Source organism: Misgurnus anguillicaudatus, chromosome 17, assembly GCF_027580225.2.
Source record: "Misgurnus anguillicaudatus chromosome 17, ASM2758022v2, whole genome shotgun sequence".
Taxonomy (NCBI): Eukaryota; Metazoa; Chordata; class Actinopteri; order Cypriniformes; family Cobitidae; genus Misgurnus; species Misgurnus anguillicaudatus.
Genome location: NC_073353.2, coordinates 13,895,001 through 13,911,984, shown reverse-complemented (window position 1 = coordinate 13,911,984; position 16,984 = coordinate 13,895,001). Strand labels below are relative to the sequence as shown.

The 16,984-nt window shown below is 38.8% G+C and overlaps 1 protein-coding gene across 1 annotated transcript in view; it reads left to right on the top strand.

Moving 5' to 3' along the window:
- The window catches only part of mgat4a (alpha-1,3-mannosyl-glycoprotein 4-beta-N-acetylglucosaminyltransferase A), a 69,046-nt gene that overhangs the window by 18,571 nt on the left and 33,491 nt on the right, over positions 1-16,984 (top strand). The window contains exons 2-3 of the mRNA XM_073854994.1: positions 6,081-6,248; positions 9,793-9,933. Coding sequence (XP_073711095.1) covers positions 6,081-6,248; positions 9,793-9,933 — 309 coding nt within the window. The remainder of the gene's footprint in view (positions 1-6,080; positions 6,249-9,792; positions 9,934-16,984) is intronic.

Here is a 16,984-nt window from a genome sequence, read left to right as displayed (position 1 = left end):
TAATTCTACGTGGTATTGATTCAACAAGGTGCTGAAAGCATTCTTTAGAAATGTTGGCCCATATTGATAGGATAGCATCTTGCAGTTGATGGAGATTTGTGGGATGCACATCCAGGGCACGAAGCTCCCTTTCCACCAAATCCCAAAGATGCTCTATTGGGTTGAGATCTGGTGAATGTGGGGGCCATTTTAGTACAGTGAACTCATTGTCATGTTCAAGAAACCAATTTGAAATTATCAGAGCTTTGTGACATGGTGCATTATCCTGCTGGAAATAGCCATCAGAGGATGGGTACATGGTGATCATAAACGGATGGACATGGTCAGAAACAATGCTCAGGTAGGCTGTGGCATTTAAACTAGTGATGCACCGATGTATCGGCCACCGATATTTATCGGCCGATTTTTGATGAATTTGAAACCATCGGCATATCGGCAATAGCACGAGACAGGCCGATACCGATTGTTTATTAATTAACTGCATAAAGAAATCCATTATATGTAAAAAATGAGTAAATGATGTTAATAAAATAAATGCTGAATAGCAAAAAACACCTTTGAAGGTTGTCATGCTGTCTTATTATATTTGTTTTAGCTTAATTTGTGCCTCTCTTATTATGTTGGTCAGTTGAATGTTAATTAGATCCAATCCATGTTCAGTAAAAATAATTTGATGCAGAAATAAACTAGCTAATAGAACAATTTTATAGTATTGTATACAAGTGTTTAATATCGGTATCGGTATCGGCCAGAAGTTGTCTGTTTAAATCGAAATCGGTATCGGCCCAAAAAAATCCTATCGGTGCATCCCTAATTTAAACAATGCCCAATTGGCACTAAGGGGCCTAAAGTGTGCCAAGAAAACATCCCCCACACCATTACACCACCACCACCAGCGTGCACAGTGTTAACAAGTTCTCATTCTGTTTACGCCAAATTCTGCCTCTATCATCTGAATGTCTCAATAGAAATCGAGACTCATCAGACTAGGCAACATTTTTCCAGTCTTCAACTGTCCAATTTTGGAGAGCTCGTGCAAATTGTAGCCTCTTTTTCCTATTTGTAATGAAGATAAGTGCTACCCGGTGGGGTCTTCTGCTGTTGTAGCCCATCCGCCTCAAGGTTGTGCATGTTGTGGCTTCACAAATGCTTTGCTTCATACCTCGGTTGTAATGAGTGGTTATTTCAGTCAAAGTTGCTCTTCTATCAGCTTGATTCAGTCGGCCCATTCTCCTCTGACCTCTAGCATCAACAATGCATTTTCGCCCACAGGACTGCCGCATACTGGATGTTTTTCCCTTTTCACACCATTCTTTGTAAACCCTAGAAACGTGTGTTGTGCGTGAAAATCACAGTAACTGAGCAGATTGTGAAATACTCAGACCGGCCCGTCTGGCACCAACAATCATGCAATGCTCAAAATAGCTTAAATCACCTTTCACATGGCAGTTGCCATGTGATTGGTTGATTAGATAATTGCAATAATGAGAAATTGAACAGGTGTTCCTAATAATCCTTTAGGTGAGTGTATATCTATAGTCCGAGACATGAGATGTGGGCTTAGACTGTGCATGTTCATGTGTTATGGAGGAGACGTGGTTTTGTTTGGTGATTTGAATAGAGGGTGTGATCGTGATTTTAGTGCTAGTAGGCTAATGTAAGCATTTTTTTTAAATCATGCACACTACCCTTAACCCCTGGTTAAGTATGAACAGTGTGAAACAGATAACCCCGGATTCAGTTAACGTGGGGTTTAGAATAACCTGGGGTTAACTATTTGAAGCTTTCACACCATCCAGATGAACTGACATCATATGAACTTGCATCCACACCCAAAGCTCTTGTGTAGAAACACCTTTAGCCAACAACTGAGTACTGGAGTTGTACTGTTTGTGTGTATGGGTACTGTCAAGAGTGTGGTTGTCATCATTTATCAAAATGTCTCAGTTTGTGTTCAACAGAATAAAGAAACTTGTACAGGTTTTGAACAACAAAAGTGTGAGTAAATGATGAAAGAATTACAATTTTTGCGTGAACTATCCCTTTAAGGATGTTACAGTAGCAGCTACATCCCTCTTCATCTTTTGCACATTACTTCATCCTCATTGAGCTCTGCGCAGGGCAGCATAATCTTTTTCTTTATTTGAAAGGTGTGCATATTTTCATGTGGATTATTATACAGTAACTACCTATCTGTATGTAGATTGAATGCCTCCTGCCTTATTTACTGCAAACACTATCTAAGGTCTACAGAATCTTAAGGTTTTTCAGGTGTTAAGAAAATGTGCGTGTTAGCTAACAAACACGTCATTCGATCCTTATGTTATTGTTGAATGGAGGTCTTTTACTGTCCTACATGATGAAGTCAATACATTTGGGAATATGAGAAATTCCCTGTAGCACTGAATGATTGTCTATCTAAACCACAGAGGAGTTGGGTAACACTTCCACTTTAGATCAGTAATATAATGTAGAAAAAAACATGATAGTAGTTGTTAACTTTGAATGGATTAATCATCTTTATTTATATATTTATACTATCACTCTTTGTTATGTATAGAGTTGCTGCCTTTGTAAAGAAATTAGACACTTTTATAAGGCTGCCTATAAAGGCAGTAGACAGCATGGAAAGGTTGGTGATGAATGAAATTCAGTAATTTTCTATATAAGAGGAAACCTTTTAGAAACATGTTGTGGCCCCAAGTGGATATAGATTTCATGGGAAAAGTTCAAATCGATCATCATGCTTCCGCCTGGGATTAGCTTAAGCCAAGAAGACTAGACCTTAGATTAATTGCGAAATATAACTAGTTTGAACAAACCTGCCTTACTAAAAACATTACTTGCAAAACAAAGGGTACTGATGTAGCACAATGATTATTTAAGTGTATTTTTCCTAAATACATATTAATTTCTGAATAGGACACATGGGATTGCATTTTCATTTACATAGCACGCAATGGATGTAGCAAAATTCAATTGAAAATGCATTCTGAGTTGACCACGCCCCCACCTTATGAATTACTGTGTCAAGGCAGGGTCAGCATCTGCTGTTGTGTGAGCTCACGTGGGAGACGGATTAAGTAAAGCATGAACAGAGAAATGCTAGTTATGAAGAGTTTAGTGTGTCTGTATGTGACAGAACTTCCGCGTTGTTTAAACGTCAACAAATTATCTGCATTATCGTGCGCTGACACCAATTTGGCCAGTAGTTGACCTCATTCCTGTAAATGTAAATGTATTTAGGAAAATTAAACTTAAATGATCATTTTTGTTACAGTTTTTGCTAAACGCATCTAATCAGTTCAAGTAATACATTTTCAATTTAATTTTGCAACTTAAAAAGCATTAAAAACTGCATTTAAAACAGGACTGTAGGAAACGGCATATGTAAATTTAATTATTGCATTTTCATTTTGCACCAAAAATTTCAAATGTCAATTTAAATACAGAAATGCATTGCCAATTAACATATCGTCGCTGTCCGTGTCCGATGAAAACCACGTATGTCCAGTTTGCCGATTTTGACATTTTTCAACGGATTTAATGTCCAGGTTCATTTCCGTATACAGTATGCTTTACATATCTAAATGGCCAATGAAAAGTTGTGAAATCATGTCATCTGATTTTCACGTATATCCATTTGGTGTCAAAGCTGTCAATCACGCCGCGTATCTCCCGCCCCGTGGAAGCATCTCGCCGGTTTCGTGAAGTTTCATCGAAGCTCAGCACTGGACAGCCGAATAAACATAGCCTGATGAGACAATGACTTTCCTTCATCGAGGTAAACGTTTCCCCCTGACGCCAGACGTACGTCTAGCAGTGACAAAATTATGGTAGGACTGTGCAAACAAAGTATCTGTCTAGCATTACCATGTCAGTGTATTGATTCATTGTCCCTCATAGTTTGCAAGAGACATTTAATAAATTTACGAAGCGTATTTAATAAACTAAGACGTAGGCTATATAATAAACTGAGCGTATTCATCTGTCAATATGAAACGCGACTTGGCCATTCTAATTAATGATCGGAAGAACGCGTATCGACCACAGTTACTGTAAAATATGCACGTATGTCCATTTAAACTCAATTTTGGTCAAATGTGGATTATATCATTACACTGGCAAGAATATGGTTACATATAAAGATGCCGTACCAAGTATGACAACGCTACATTCAACTGCTTTTGAAATACAGTGTTTTTTTCACTTTCTGTAAAGTAACCGTTTTGGTGAGTTTCATCTGGCAGCGACGATATGCATTGCCATATTGCATATTACATTCTAAATTGAAATTCGCTACCAATAAGCTTTGATACAAAACAGGTGTAATCTGAATGACCTAATTTTTCACATGCTTGGAGAGAATGGTTTATCAAAACAGTTACTGGGTTGTTGTTTTTCACATTTTTTTAGGTTGATAGAAACACTGGGGACCCAATTATAGCATGTAAACATGAAAAAAGTCATATTTTCACGCTATTACCCCTTTAAACACAGGGTATTTTTAGCGAAAAACAAAAAGTCTTTGGGAAAAATGAATGGGCTTTTTTGTGAGAGAATCTCCGGTTTGGCCTACAAAAATACATCATCCCTGCTGCATTCTATTAAACAGTTTTGTGTAGATGGGGGATGTGGTAGGTTTATTACTACAAGTGACCCTTAACTATAAAGCGCCAACATTTTGTAAACTTTGTTAAAGGTGGGGTGCATGATCTCTGAAGCCAATGTTGATATTTGAAATCACCTAAACAAACACGCCCCTAACCCCAATAGAATCTGGAACTCCTTTTGATAGACCCGCCCCACACATACGCAACCCAGACAACGATGTCGGTTAGTAGACATGCCCCTTACTGCTGATTGGCTATCCAAAAGTGTGTTTTGGTAGTCGACCCGCCTCCCTTTTTCAAAAATCATGCACCCCGCCTATTTACAGAATAAATTAATGCAAATGATGTCACCGTTATCACAGATTCCCGTTTAAAAAATTTTTTTTACAAACAAGACAAGGCGTCATTATCTTACCCTTGCACTTTAAACCTTTTGTCAAAGGTTTGTGTTTTCAGGAGCCCCAAAATGCCTTTGTCATGTAAACAAACAGCCACACCTCACAAAAACCGTTTATGGTAGAAAACGTGGTGTAAACGGCCCCTCAGATAAAAATGCTCTCACAGTTCTTCACTGTCTGTAGCGTAAACACACTAAGCGTCATTCATCTTTGAAACATTTATAGCATGTTTACTTTGCAAATACAGTAGGTGGTGTGACCCATTTCTAATCTCCTCTAGCAGAAGGATACTTCCCACTGGCACAGTCTCAAACCAGAATCTAGCGGTCTTTCTGTCTGTCTGTCTGTCTGTCTGTTTTTCTTCATATAAGCAACAGACCGATACTCTTCCTGGAACCACATGTCTCTCAGAAACTGTGAGGTAATCAGGAAAAGTCAAGCAGGTCTGCTTCCTGACATTAACGGTTTTGCTGACTTTAGATAGACTTGATAGCTTCTCTGCGCTTAGAAGGTTGTTTTTGCGCAACCGCCAACTTACAGCAGTTGCTTATCTTTATCGGTGCAAGTTCATTAATTTCATGCTGCTAAACAGATGCCTGTTCATTCACTGCATGAAGCATGCTTAACAGTCATAAATCATGACTGTCATTTAAAGAAGTGTAAAAAAATGTTTCTATGTTAATGTGCTTTTCCTGTTTAGCGTAATATGCAATTGTAAGTCATTTGTAGGTTGATTTCCACAAAAAACATAAATGGGTGGTCTGAGATGGCAACATTTGTTGCATACATTTATCATTCCTATCAAAAGAAGAACAATCTCAACAATCTCAGTTTCAAACATTATTAAATATTAAAAATCAAACATATATTTTAACCCTCTGAAGCTCTCATTGTGTGTGTTAAAGCTCTAGAAGGAAATACATTGCAATGGCTTGTGTTTGGTGCTTGTTTGTCTTACAGTTGTTGGTTTTGCCGCTGCTTGAAGGATGAAAATTGCACACAAACGGTCCGGATGAATTCATGTTTTCAGTCAGACCTGATATTCTGTCTCTTTCTCCTTTTTCTTTAGAAAAGTTGGTAGCTTACCAGAGGGAGTTTCATGCTCTGAGGGAGCGACTGCGTGTGGCGGAGCACCGAACCCTCCAGCGCTCATCTGAGCTCAACAACATCCTCGAACAGTTCAGACGCGCCATCGCCGAGACCAATGGGAGCAAAGATGCTCTCTCCAATTTCTCAGGTTATTGGATGCTTCTATGTTCAATAAAGATTTGGATGGCATCACTCATTTTTATTTTTAATGCACTGACTTGTCATGTTTGCCTTTGCTATACAAAATTGGTTGGAGCAGTTACATACTGTGTTTATCGGCTATACGGTTTTCCATACACAAAAATCATTGGGTATTTGTTAACATTTGCTAACAGTGAAGAATACTTCTACAGCATTTAATAGGATCTTAGTTTATGTTAATGTCAGCCTTTAATATAAAAGTTGTGACTGTTAACATTAGTTATTGCACATAAAGAAGTGTATAGCCATTATCTAACATTAAAGCAATCCTCCAGCCAAATATTAAAATTGTCCCATGATGTATACATATGTGCATTATGTTTCAGATGAACATATTTGGAGTTATTTAGTAAATGTCCTTGATTTGCCAAACTTATAATGGGTGAAAACAGGGATCAGGGAACAACCCCTGACTATAAAGGAATAGTATGTAAGAAATCTATATCAATTAATTATAAAATGGCCCTGATATGTCACTAAACATTAAGAAATCATTTTCATTTCAATTACATATCACTGTGGAGTTGCATCCCTCAAATGATGTTTATGTTGTCATTTTGTGTATTGGCCACCAGTTTTGTGATTGCAGTACCAGTTTTGGCCACAATCCTACATACTGTTCCTTTAATGCCCCAAAAGTGCATCCATCCCTCACAAAAGTAATCCACACGGCTCCAAGGGGTTAATAAAGGCTTTTGCAGGTAATCGATGCAAATTTAAAATAATATTTTATAATCATATTTTAAACTGAAGCAATTCATGAGAGTCATCACACAATGTACCCATGACAATCAACACTCACTTACACTAAAATTCTTGGGGAAGTCCAAGATGACGTCGTTACCAGAAGCTAGTTATTGCAGTTTATAAAGTTTAAAATATGTATTTTTTTTTTTACTAAATCACAACAATTACCAGCAGAAGACTGCTATTAATCCCTTGGGGCCATGTGTGGCGCTTTTCCATTGCATAGTACCCCACGGTTTAGTTTAGTTTGGGTCGGGTCAGCTCTCCTCACTTTGGCGTGGTTAGCTTTTCCATTGAGTTTAGTATCTCTTCGCAGTGGGAGGAATTATAGGCGTGTCGTTATATTTGCGCTGCATACGGCTGTGACATCATACAAGAGAGAGCGTCCTTGTACATTCCCATACATTTATTTATTTATCAGTCCGCGACAAAATTAAAATTGGCCACCACAAATAGATGTTTACTTTGCACATCGCGTTTATAACTACCTCTGTCTCACATGTCAGTTTCTGTTCAAATACCCGTGGCATCTGTCGACGGCGCTCCGCTGAGCCTCAATGAAGTTGCATTAAAGCATAAATAATACTGACGTGCAAGTCGCGAATGTGCCGCCACAAACTGCAAGTCTGGAAAAAACTTTTATGTGTTCCTGGTTCACAACCTGTGGATGTTTTTAATCGCTAAAAGGGTGTTTGGAAACTTAAAACAGAGCACAGATGACAACATGTTTGCTCGAGACAGCGCAAGCTAGCAGCAAGCCTTAAGCTAAAGCTAATATTTTACATAATAGGATGACGGCGCCGATGACGATTCTCTCAGACCAATCAGTGAACTACAGTGTTTACGCGTCACGTTTGGTATCAGCTCGGGCCGCTTGGAACCCCAACCGAGGTGGTACGAAAAAAAGTATCGGGTACTACGAAGTGATCCCAATGGAAAAGCTCCCAAAAGTGGGCTGACCCGACCCAGGCTAAACCGAGCCGTTGGGTGCTGTGCAATGGAAAAGCGCCATTAGATTACTTCTGTGAATTACTTTTTTTTTGCTGTGTCAGAAGTCGTTCCCTGATCCCTGTTTTCCATTATAAAGCTTGGAATAACAAAGGCCATGGGGTAATTTTGATATTTATTGTTAGTTCATTTTAACTAATGCATTCACTACACTCTAAAAATGTCTGGGTTATTTTTGACCCATAATGGGTAAATATTGGACAGAACACATGCTGGGTTAAAAACTGCTGGGTTATTATTACCCCATGGTTGCATAACAACAACCCAACATTGGGTCATTTTTGACCCAGCCCTGGTTAATTTTTAACCCAGCATGTGTTCTGTCCAATATTTACCCATTATGGCTCAAAAATAACCCAGACATTTTAAGAGTGTAGTGTTAAGAATTGGAAATTTTTTTGTAAGTGCTCCAATGAAACTTCACTTTAGGTTAACTACAGAATTAGTCCATTAATACAGAATTGTGCAGATTCCAAGTAACAGATCCTAAGCATATTGCGTTGGAAGGCAGCTTTGTTCTGTTTATTTTAAACTCTTTCCAGTAACTTGTTTTCACAAAGTTCTTTACTAAACTCAGGGGCATTAATCTGCCTTAAAAATACTTCTCACCTCTGAGAAATTGTGCCTTGGTTTGTTAAAGAACAGAAGATATATTCTTCTAGAAATAGAGCTTGAAACCAATATTGCTTATGGTGGCACCCCCATATTATAGAGTCGTCTTCAAATATGTTTTTGTATTTATAGTTAAACTGAGTGTCTTACAAACCTTTAAAGGAACACGCCCAGATTTTGGGATTTTAGCTTATTTAATAAGTGACAAAATAACGCAAACATTGTCCTATTTATGTGTTGTGATTTGTATAGTCACACCGTGTACAAATAACAAGGTGATATGAGACACAGCGATCTTTTAACAATATACATACTGGGAACTATATTCTCAGAAGGCGAAGCACTGCTACTTGGGCGGAGTGATTTGCACAACTCTGACCGAACTCTCTGCTCCTCACCAGGGGGCTTCTCGGTTGCTGCGAGCAAATCACTCCACCCAAGTAGCAATGCTTCGCCTAAATAGGAAACACAACACATAATAGGAAAATGTTCGTGTTATTTTGTCACTTATTGGGAGCAGTTTGCTAGCTGGAGCCATTCACTTCCAGTCGTTGTGCTAAGCTAAGCTAGCAGGGGCTGCGTCAGACAGAGTTACAGCACGCACGGAGATGAGAAAGGTATGTATGGAATTATCTAACTCTGGGGGATACGTTTAATAAGCTAAATTCCCAAAATGTGGCCGTGTTCCTTTAATAAAATCTCTCAAAACCAGATGAAGCACATTATTAGCACATTATTAATGATACATAAGTTTTTATATATATTTACAGTAGAAAATTTCAAAATATATTAATGGAACATGATCTTTACTTTATATCATAAGGATTTTTAGTTTTAGCTTATACAGTATATTGTTGACTATCGTTACAAATATACCTGTGTGGCTTATTTGTGGTCCAGGATCACATTTAGTCTGCATACAGTGAACCACCTTCGCCTGTTTCCAAGCATAATGGATCAGTAACTGTTGGAATTTGCTGTTGTTTTTGGATAAACATTATTAAAATAGTGAAAATGTATGTTGTATAAATGAATAATATTTCATATGTCAAAAGATTTACATATCTCCCATGCTTCTGCTGAATTAGATTTGATCTGAAAGTTTTTGCTGTGCTTTCCTACAGATGAGACACAGAAGTTATTGAAGGAGTTGGCTCATAGGAAGCCTCTCCAGGTGCCAAATATCTACCACCACATGCCTCACCTGCTCAACAATGAGGGCAGCCTGCACCCCGCAGTACAGGTGGGCCAGGGGCGTACCGGAGGTGAGCGAAACCACTATTAGCATTATTCATTTGCATTTTAAATTTTGTAAGTGAAATGGTTTTCCAATAGCATGGAACTGGTATGTGTCACTATCATTTTTTTCCTGGATATTTCAACATAATAAATAATACATATTAAATAAATTTAATAAATACTGCCAACATTGGATAATCTAGTTTTTTAAATACTTGACAAATGAAATGCTATCAGTCTCATTTCATTATATTCTACTAATTAAAGCTGCAATCTATAACTTACAAGTATATTAACAGTCAGTGTTTAAAACTTACAGTACCACGATTCAAAATGGCAGTCTTATAGGGCGTACACACCCTACACGAATACAACGATTTGCGCAAGTAGATTACATAGAAAGTCAATTCAAAACGCAAACCCACGGGGGTTGATACGAATGACGCGAATTGGGTGGTGCAATGCAGCGAAAACATGCGCTATTTGCCTTAAAACGCGTCTTTGTGCAAGTTGCAAATATTTAACTCAAGTGAAAAATTAGCATGACACGAAGTTAAATGCCGCACGTAATCTAGTGCGAGGAATGCGATGCTTCGCGTTTCGTGTGTACGCAGCATTATGGGATGTACGCACCAAACGCAAATTCAACGTTTTGCGCAAGTAGATTACATAGAAAGTCAATTCAAAACGCAAACTCATGGGGGTTAATACAAATGACGCGAATTGGATGGCGCAATTGCAGCGAAAACATGCACTATTCGCCTTAAAACCCGTCTTTGTGCAAGTTGCAAATATTTTACTCAAGTAAAACAATTGCATGACACAAAGTTAAATTCCACAAGTAATCTAGTGCGAGGAACGCAATGCTTCACGTGTCATGTGTACGCAGCATTATGGGACGTACGCATGAAACGTGAATTTAACGATTTGCGCCAGTAGATAACATAGAAAGTCAGTTCAAAATGCAAACTCACGTGGGTTGATAAGAATAACGCTAATTGGGTTGCGGAATTGCAGCGAAAACATGCGCTATTCACCTTAAAACGCGTCTTTGTGCAAGTTGCAAATATTTAACTCAAGTGAAAAATTTGCATGACACGAAGTTAAATGCCGCAGGTAATCTAGTGCGAGGAATGCGATGCTTCGCGGTTTGTGTGTACGCAGCATTATGGGACGTACGCACTAAACGTGAATTCAGTGATTTGCGCAAATAGATTACATAGAAAGTCAATTCAAAATTCAAACTCACGCAGGTTGATACGAATGATGCAAATTGGGTTGCGCAATTGCAGCGAAAACATGTGCTATTCGCCTCAAACGTGTCTTCGCGCAAATTGAAAATATTCAACTCAAGCGATAAATATGACACAAAGTTAAATCCACCATGTAATCTACAACGAGGAATGTAATGCTTTGTGTTTAGTGTGTATGCAGTTTTAAAGTAATGTTTAAAATTTGAGCTCGAGTCGGATTTAGCGAGACATGTCATAAAAGCGTAAAAGCATAAATCGATAGCGAGGCAAAAGTTAAAGAAATTAAGGTTTGAGTATTGTTTTTCTTGGTAACCTGTCCAGATCTTTCTCTGTCTGGGGTATCATTGCAAAGCACTAAGCAGGATATGTTTTTTATGATGATATGTTACCAAATGTCTCACAAATCAACAGAAATGTAAAGTTTTTCCTAATCAGATCCATTTAAATCTGACCAAAATGTCCTACTTTTCATGTTGGCACTGTCCAGCCCTTCATCTCTAGACAAATGCTAACAACTGCTGTGGCCTTGTGAGGCTTCAAAGCATTGATTTGAAGTTTTTCACCCTCCGTTCCTCCCATTTTCACCCAAACAATGGGGGATTGCCGTTTACCATGTCCTTGCCTGTCATATTGTGTTACACGTGGGCTGTCGTAGGCCCAGTACATGTGTCAGAGCTGAAGCTGTAGCCAGCAGCCCGGAGTGAAGCACCGGATAACTTTTGCTCTCCATCACATCACACCCACAGCAGGAATATCAAATTTCCATTAGAGGAATCAAGACCTCCTGTGTCCATGGAGGGTCACAGAGAGGACAGTTCTAAAAAGATGACATAACATAAGAAGACCACTTTTTGGATAGGTTTTAGGTTTTTTGTGTGTTTTTAAGGTTGATTTGGATATAAAGCTTCTGGCAAATGCAATGCATAAACTATGTAACCAATATGTAACCAAACCGATCGAAGGGCCTAAATTGTAAAAGGTAACATATAGGAGGTAGGGGTGTATAGTGTTTACAGCCCACTTATCTGTGATTGGCTGTGCTGCTTTACTAGTATATACATCTCTACTGTCATCAGGCTTGTCGACACCCTGAGCCTGGAGCTGTCGTGCTCTTTTGTGAGCCCTGTTTTGTTCTCATTTGTCCTGTCTCATGTGGTATGTGGGTTAACGACAGGTACCTAAACAACTAGATGGATTTATTACATGCAACATCCTACTCCAGAACACTATGCCGTGCACAACAATATTCTTGGATGACAAAAATGACGTTAGAGCATGTTTAAAAAAAACTCATGTCCTGTCACACGAGGAGGTTGTTTTCCTGAGTATGTGGGAAAAACGGAGAGCGTGTTTTTGTTGGAACACCAAAAGCCTCCCATGGTCTACACCCATCCCCTCCCCAACTCGTAGACGGACCTCTGCTCCTGGCCCTACAGTAATGTCAGCCGCCTTTTTCCAGATTCAGTGGCAAGACTGCAGTTGACTCTGGCTCGTGCCCGTGCATGCGGTCCTTCTCCTCTTAATGAGATCGTGGCTTAGGGGAGGCTATTTTTAGATCTGTAAATGGGGACATCTTCTTCTGTATGGACCCTAGAGACTGTGCACCATGTCCCATGCTCACCAATCTTGATAAAATATTGGAAAAAAGCTGACATTAGAAAATGATATCATTCTGGCAGACATTCTTGCTGTTAGAGCCCCCAGTGTCTTTCTCTTCCATGCGTGGGGCTGAGTGATCGAACATTCGTGTTATATTGACATATATGCATTTGGTAGAAGCTTTTATACAAAGCGACTTGCAGTGCATTACACCATACATTCATTTATCAGTATGTGTGCTTTGCCTTGCTAACGTAATGCTCTACCAACTCTACAAAAAAGTGGTTTTGGTTTATATAGTTAATTTTGCCCTTCATGACATCTGTGATTTTGTAACTTACTCATTTAAATTATATTAAGCCTTAAAGGGACAATAAGTAGGATTTACCCCATCTAGTGGTGAAATTGTATTTGGCATTCAAACGAACAGTGCTCTCTAGCGCCTCGCTTTTCCAAATGCGTGTTGCAACTATGTAATCACTGATCCCCCTGTCCGTTTCAGCTGGTTTACGAGTTCTGAATAAAAAAGCACGTTGGTATAAATGCGTTGTTAGGCTAGTGCTTTTTGTCCCTCTCTGCTATTATAGTTTATCAATACGGTGGAACGACATGGAAGCCTCTTTGGACCCGTTCAATGTAAGTAAAGAGAAGAAATTGTAAGCTTACAAAGAAAAGTCAGATCACTGGCAGAGGTCATTTGACACCAACGAGGACATATTTATGAATAAAGAAATTATGATTTTGATTAATAAAACACTTAAAACCCTACTTACTGTCCCTTTAAAGTCCCTCTGAGCCGAAAGCCGCGATCGACTTTTCTTCTGTGTTGTAACGTATTTCTGAGTGAAACAGAATATCATATGAGTAAAATAGTGGGTGTTGGTTTTTGTTTTTCACTGTGCTTTGATTGGATCTTTACAAGTAGGCGTTTCATTCAGAAATGGAAGTGGCAGCTGACTGACAGTTGGAGGGGGTTGAGTTAACGAATGCTGTTTTATTTATTATTTGGCATCTTTAAAAAATAAGAATTGTCAAGTTTTGTTTTCATCGGGCTTTAAAGTTTTGCATAATTGAGGGCGTGGCCACTTCAGTGACAGGTGGATTGCTACATGGGTGTGGTTTCACCAATCAGGCACCTTGGCTCCACCCACGTTCTGCCTCTGCCCGTTTCAGGATTGATGTGCGTTGACACGCTGCCAAGATGGTGACGGTTGGCTCTCCCCACTTTAGGTTTAAAAATGCTCTTCAGAAACCTATGAGTGGCATCACATACACAACACACATTGAATTTTTTTTACAGTCTATGTGCTGGCCATATAGAATAAGCAATACTATCCGTTTTTTCCTTTGTCATGATTTGTATGTATAAGTGACTTTTTTTGACTTGAGGGCTTTTCACACCTGAAATTGTTAAACCTGGGTTATTCTAAAACCAGGGTTAACGGAATCCTGGGTTATTTTTTTCATGTTTCACACTGTTCAAACTTAACCACGGGTTAAGAGATAACCCTGGGTATTCATAATTTGACGTTTCACACCGTGCATTCCTAAACCCTGGGTCAGGAGTCTCCAACCCAGCTCCAACACACCTGTCTGTAATTATCAAGCAACCCTGAACACCTTGATTAGCTACTTCAGCTGTGTTTAATTAGGGTCATAACATTCTAACCCTGCTTCGTTTCACACTGCATGCGTTTGGCACCACAATGCGTGGTAAACCCCACAAAAGCGGTGCTAAACCTGCTTTCTTCTAAATTACAATTGGAAAATGATCCTTAACCTAGGGTTAAAAGCAGGGTTTAAAACGAAGATATCCCAGGGTTAAGTGCAGTGTGAAAAGCCCTTTGGTGTTTTTAGCTATATACGTCAGTTCTAACACAAACACACAATCTTTGTCATCAGTAAGGCGCTGTAATGTTTCTTATAACTAGGGGTGTCACGATTCTCCAAATCCTCGATCTGATTACATTTTCGATTCTACTGTCCCAATTCAATTCTCGATTTATGCTATGCCATTTTTCGACTAGACTTTTATGAAATATAATTTCTGACCTTGAACCCGGAAAAGCCCTGCCATGTTGTTCGTGTATTTGTGTATTTACACACTTGCAAAATGAAACTGCGGAGATCAGCCGCTTTATTTTTTTCAATGAAAGGCTAAAAATAGAGCTGTACACCGTGTTTGCACCAGAAGTCAGAAAAGACGTGAAACATTGTGTTCAGTACCTCAGATTAGATAAATGGGCAGAGAGAAGGTGGTGTCCTGTGGCTGTTCGAACACATTCAGCCAAGCCAACTGGACGTGACGTGGGGGCGTGGCAGCTTCAACGATTCCATTTTTTAATTTGAAGTTCGAGGTTGTGACTTAATTTCGATCGATTTCGTTTTAACATTTAAATCGTGACATCCTTACTAAAGACTGTCTATTGAAATGTAGTTTATTTTCTATTTTAGTAGTGGCTTTGTCTTAAAGTATAGCCAAACAGCATGCAGACATCATACTGCAGATGAAAGTAAGCTTTCTGGGTTAATGATGGAGCTCAGCATGTCTTTATGTAACCGAGCACCTGAAGGCCAGACATTACTTTGGTGAAAGAGAAGAGGTGGCGTAGGAGAAGATGATTTGTGTTGAACGCACATTAACTGTTGTGTGTCTATTAGTTTTTCTATCTCGGTCTCTCAGGTACTTTATCTCTGTCGGATAGACTTTCCCCTTTCATGTGTTCTCTCTCTCTCTCTCTCTCTCTCTCTCTCTCTCTCTCTTTCTCTCTCTATCTCTCTCTCTCTCTCTCTCTCTCTCTGTCTGATACCCAACCAGACACACCATCACATGGCATTTAAAACACATGCAGAAGGAACAGGGGCATATTTTATTATTTTTTGTTAGGTGCTGATGAAGTGTGACAAGACTTCTGTCACCCTGTCACTCACATCAGATCACTGCCATACACACACGTGACACACGCTCACACACTTCAGCTCAACGTGAGCACTTGTATTGAAGGTGTTTCTGTCCATTTCTGTCCATTGTTCCTGTAGCTCAGTGGTAGAGCATTGTGTTAGCAGCGCAAATGGTTGTGAATTCAAACCAAGGGATCACACATAATAATAAAATATAGACTGTACCTTGTAATTTCAGTTTTGATAAAAGTGTCTGCCAAATGCATTGCGCTGTGTGTCTGTCTGCTTGAATTATTTTGATCATATGGATATTATAGATACGGTTTGGCTTGCCTTTATCGCATGAATTTTGACATTAATCCCTAAGATCATTAATCGAGTTGCGACTCTGGTGCCCTTGAGCAAGGCACATTACTCTCATTGGAGTGTGTTTCACTACTCACTGGGGTGGGTTAAATGCAAAGGTCACATTTCGAGTATGCGTTGCATACTTGACAAGCTTGTCACTTTCACTATTGCGAAATGACAGCGTTTCCATTAACCGATGATATGTGACTAAACATATTTCTTTCCTCTTGCAATAATTCATTTCAAACATCACATCGACTGATGTTGGTAGGTTTACTAGTATCACATCCACTGCACTAGACATTATTTTTAAAAGGAACCAAAGTAAGAGTATTATCCAAACATTATTGACAAAAAAGCCTCTTAAACTTGGGACCAGACACGTATTGAGGTGTTTTTGGGACGTTTTAGTTTAGGACATATAGCGTCAACTTTAAATAATAATAATGTGACTTACTTGCATCAGGTGACCTGAAAATTCAAATATACTGTTTTTATTGCAGTTTTACAAAATACACGTTTTCAGAATTGCCTGAAAAACCACCTCATGCGAGCATAAACCTTTTTTGGTGCACCACATTCTTTTTGGTGCACATTTTAAAGGCTGTTGAAAACACAGCTGCAATTTTTTTTTAAACCGGTTTTCCCAAATACCGTTTGTACAAAAATTTGTCTCATCTGTCACTGTAGTAAAAGTGATGGCACCTCCCCAAAACTTAACAAACTTTTAGATTGTAACCTTTATAACTATTCAATCCCCTTGGCCATTACAATAGAATATGCAGCATTAATGATTTGCATTTGTTTTATAATGGTTTAAATCAAAACTAAAATTGTACTGCGGAAAGTAAAAATAGCATAAATGATAAATAAGAGTTTACAGAGAATTACCATTTGACTAATATATATATTAGGGCTGTCAAAATAAACGCGTTAACGCAAATTAATTTTAACGGCACTAATTTTATTAACGCGC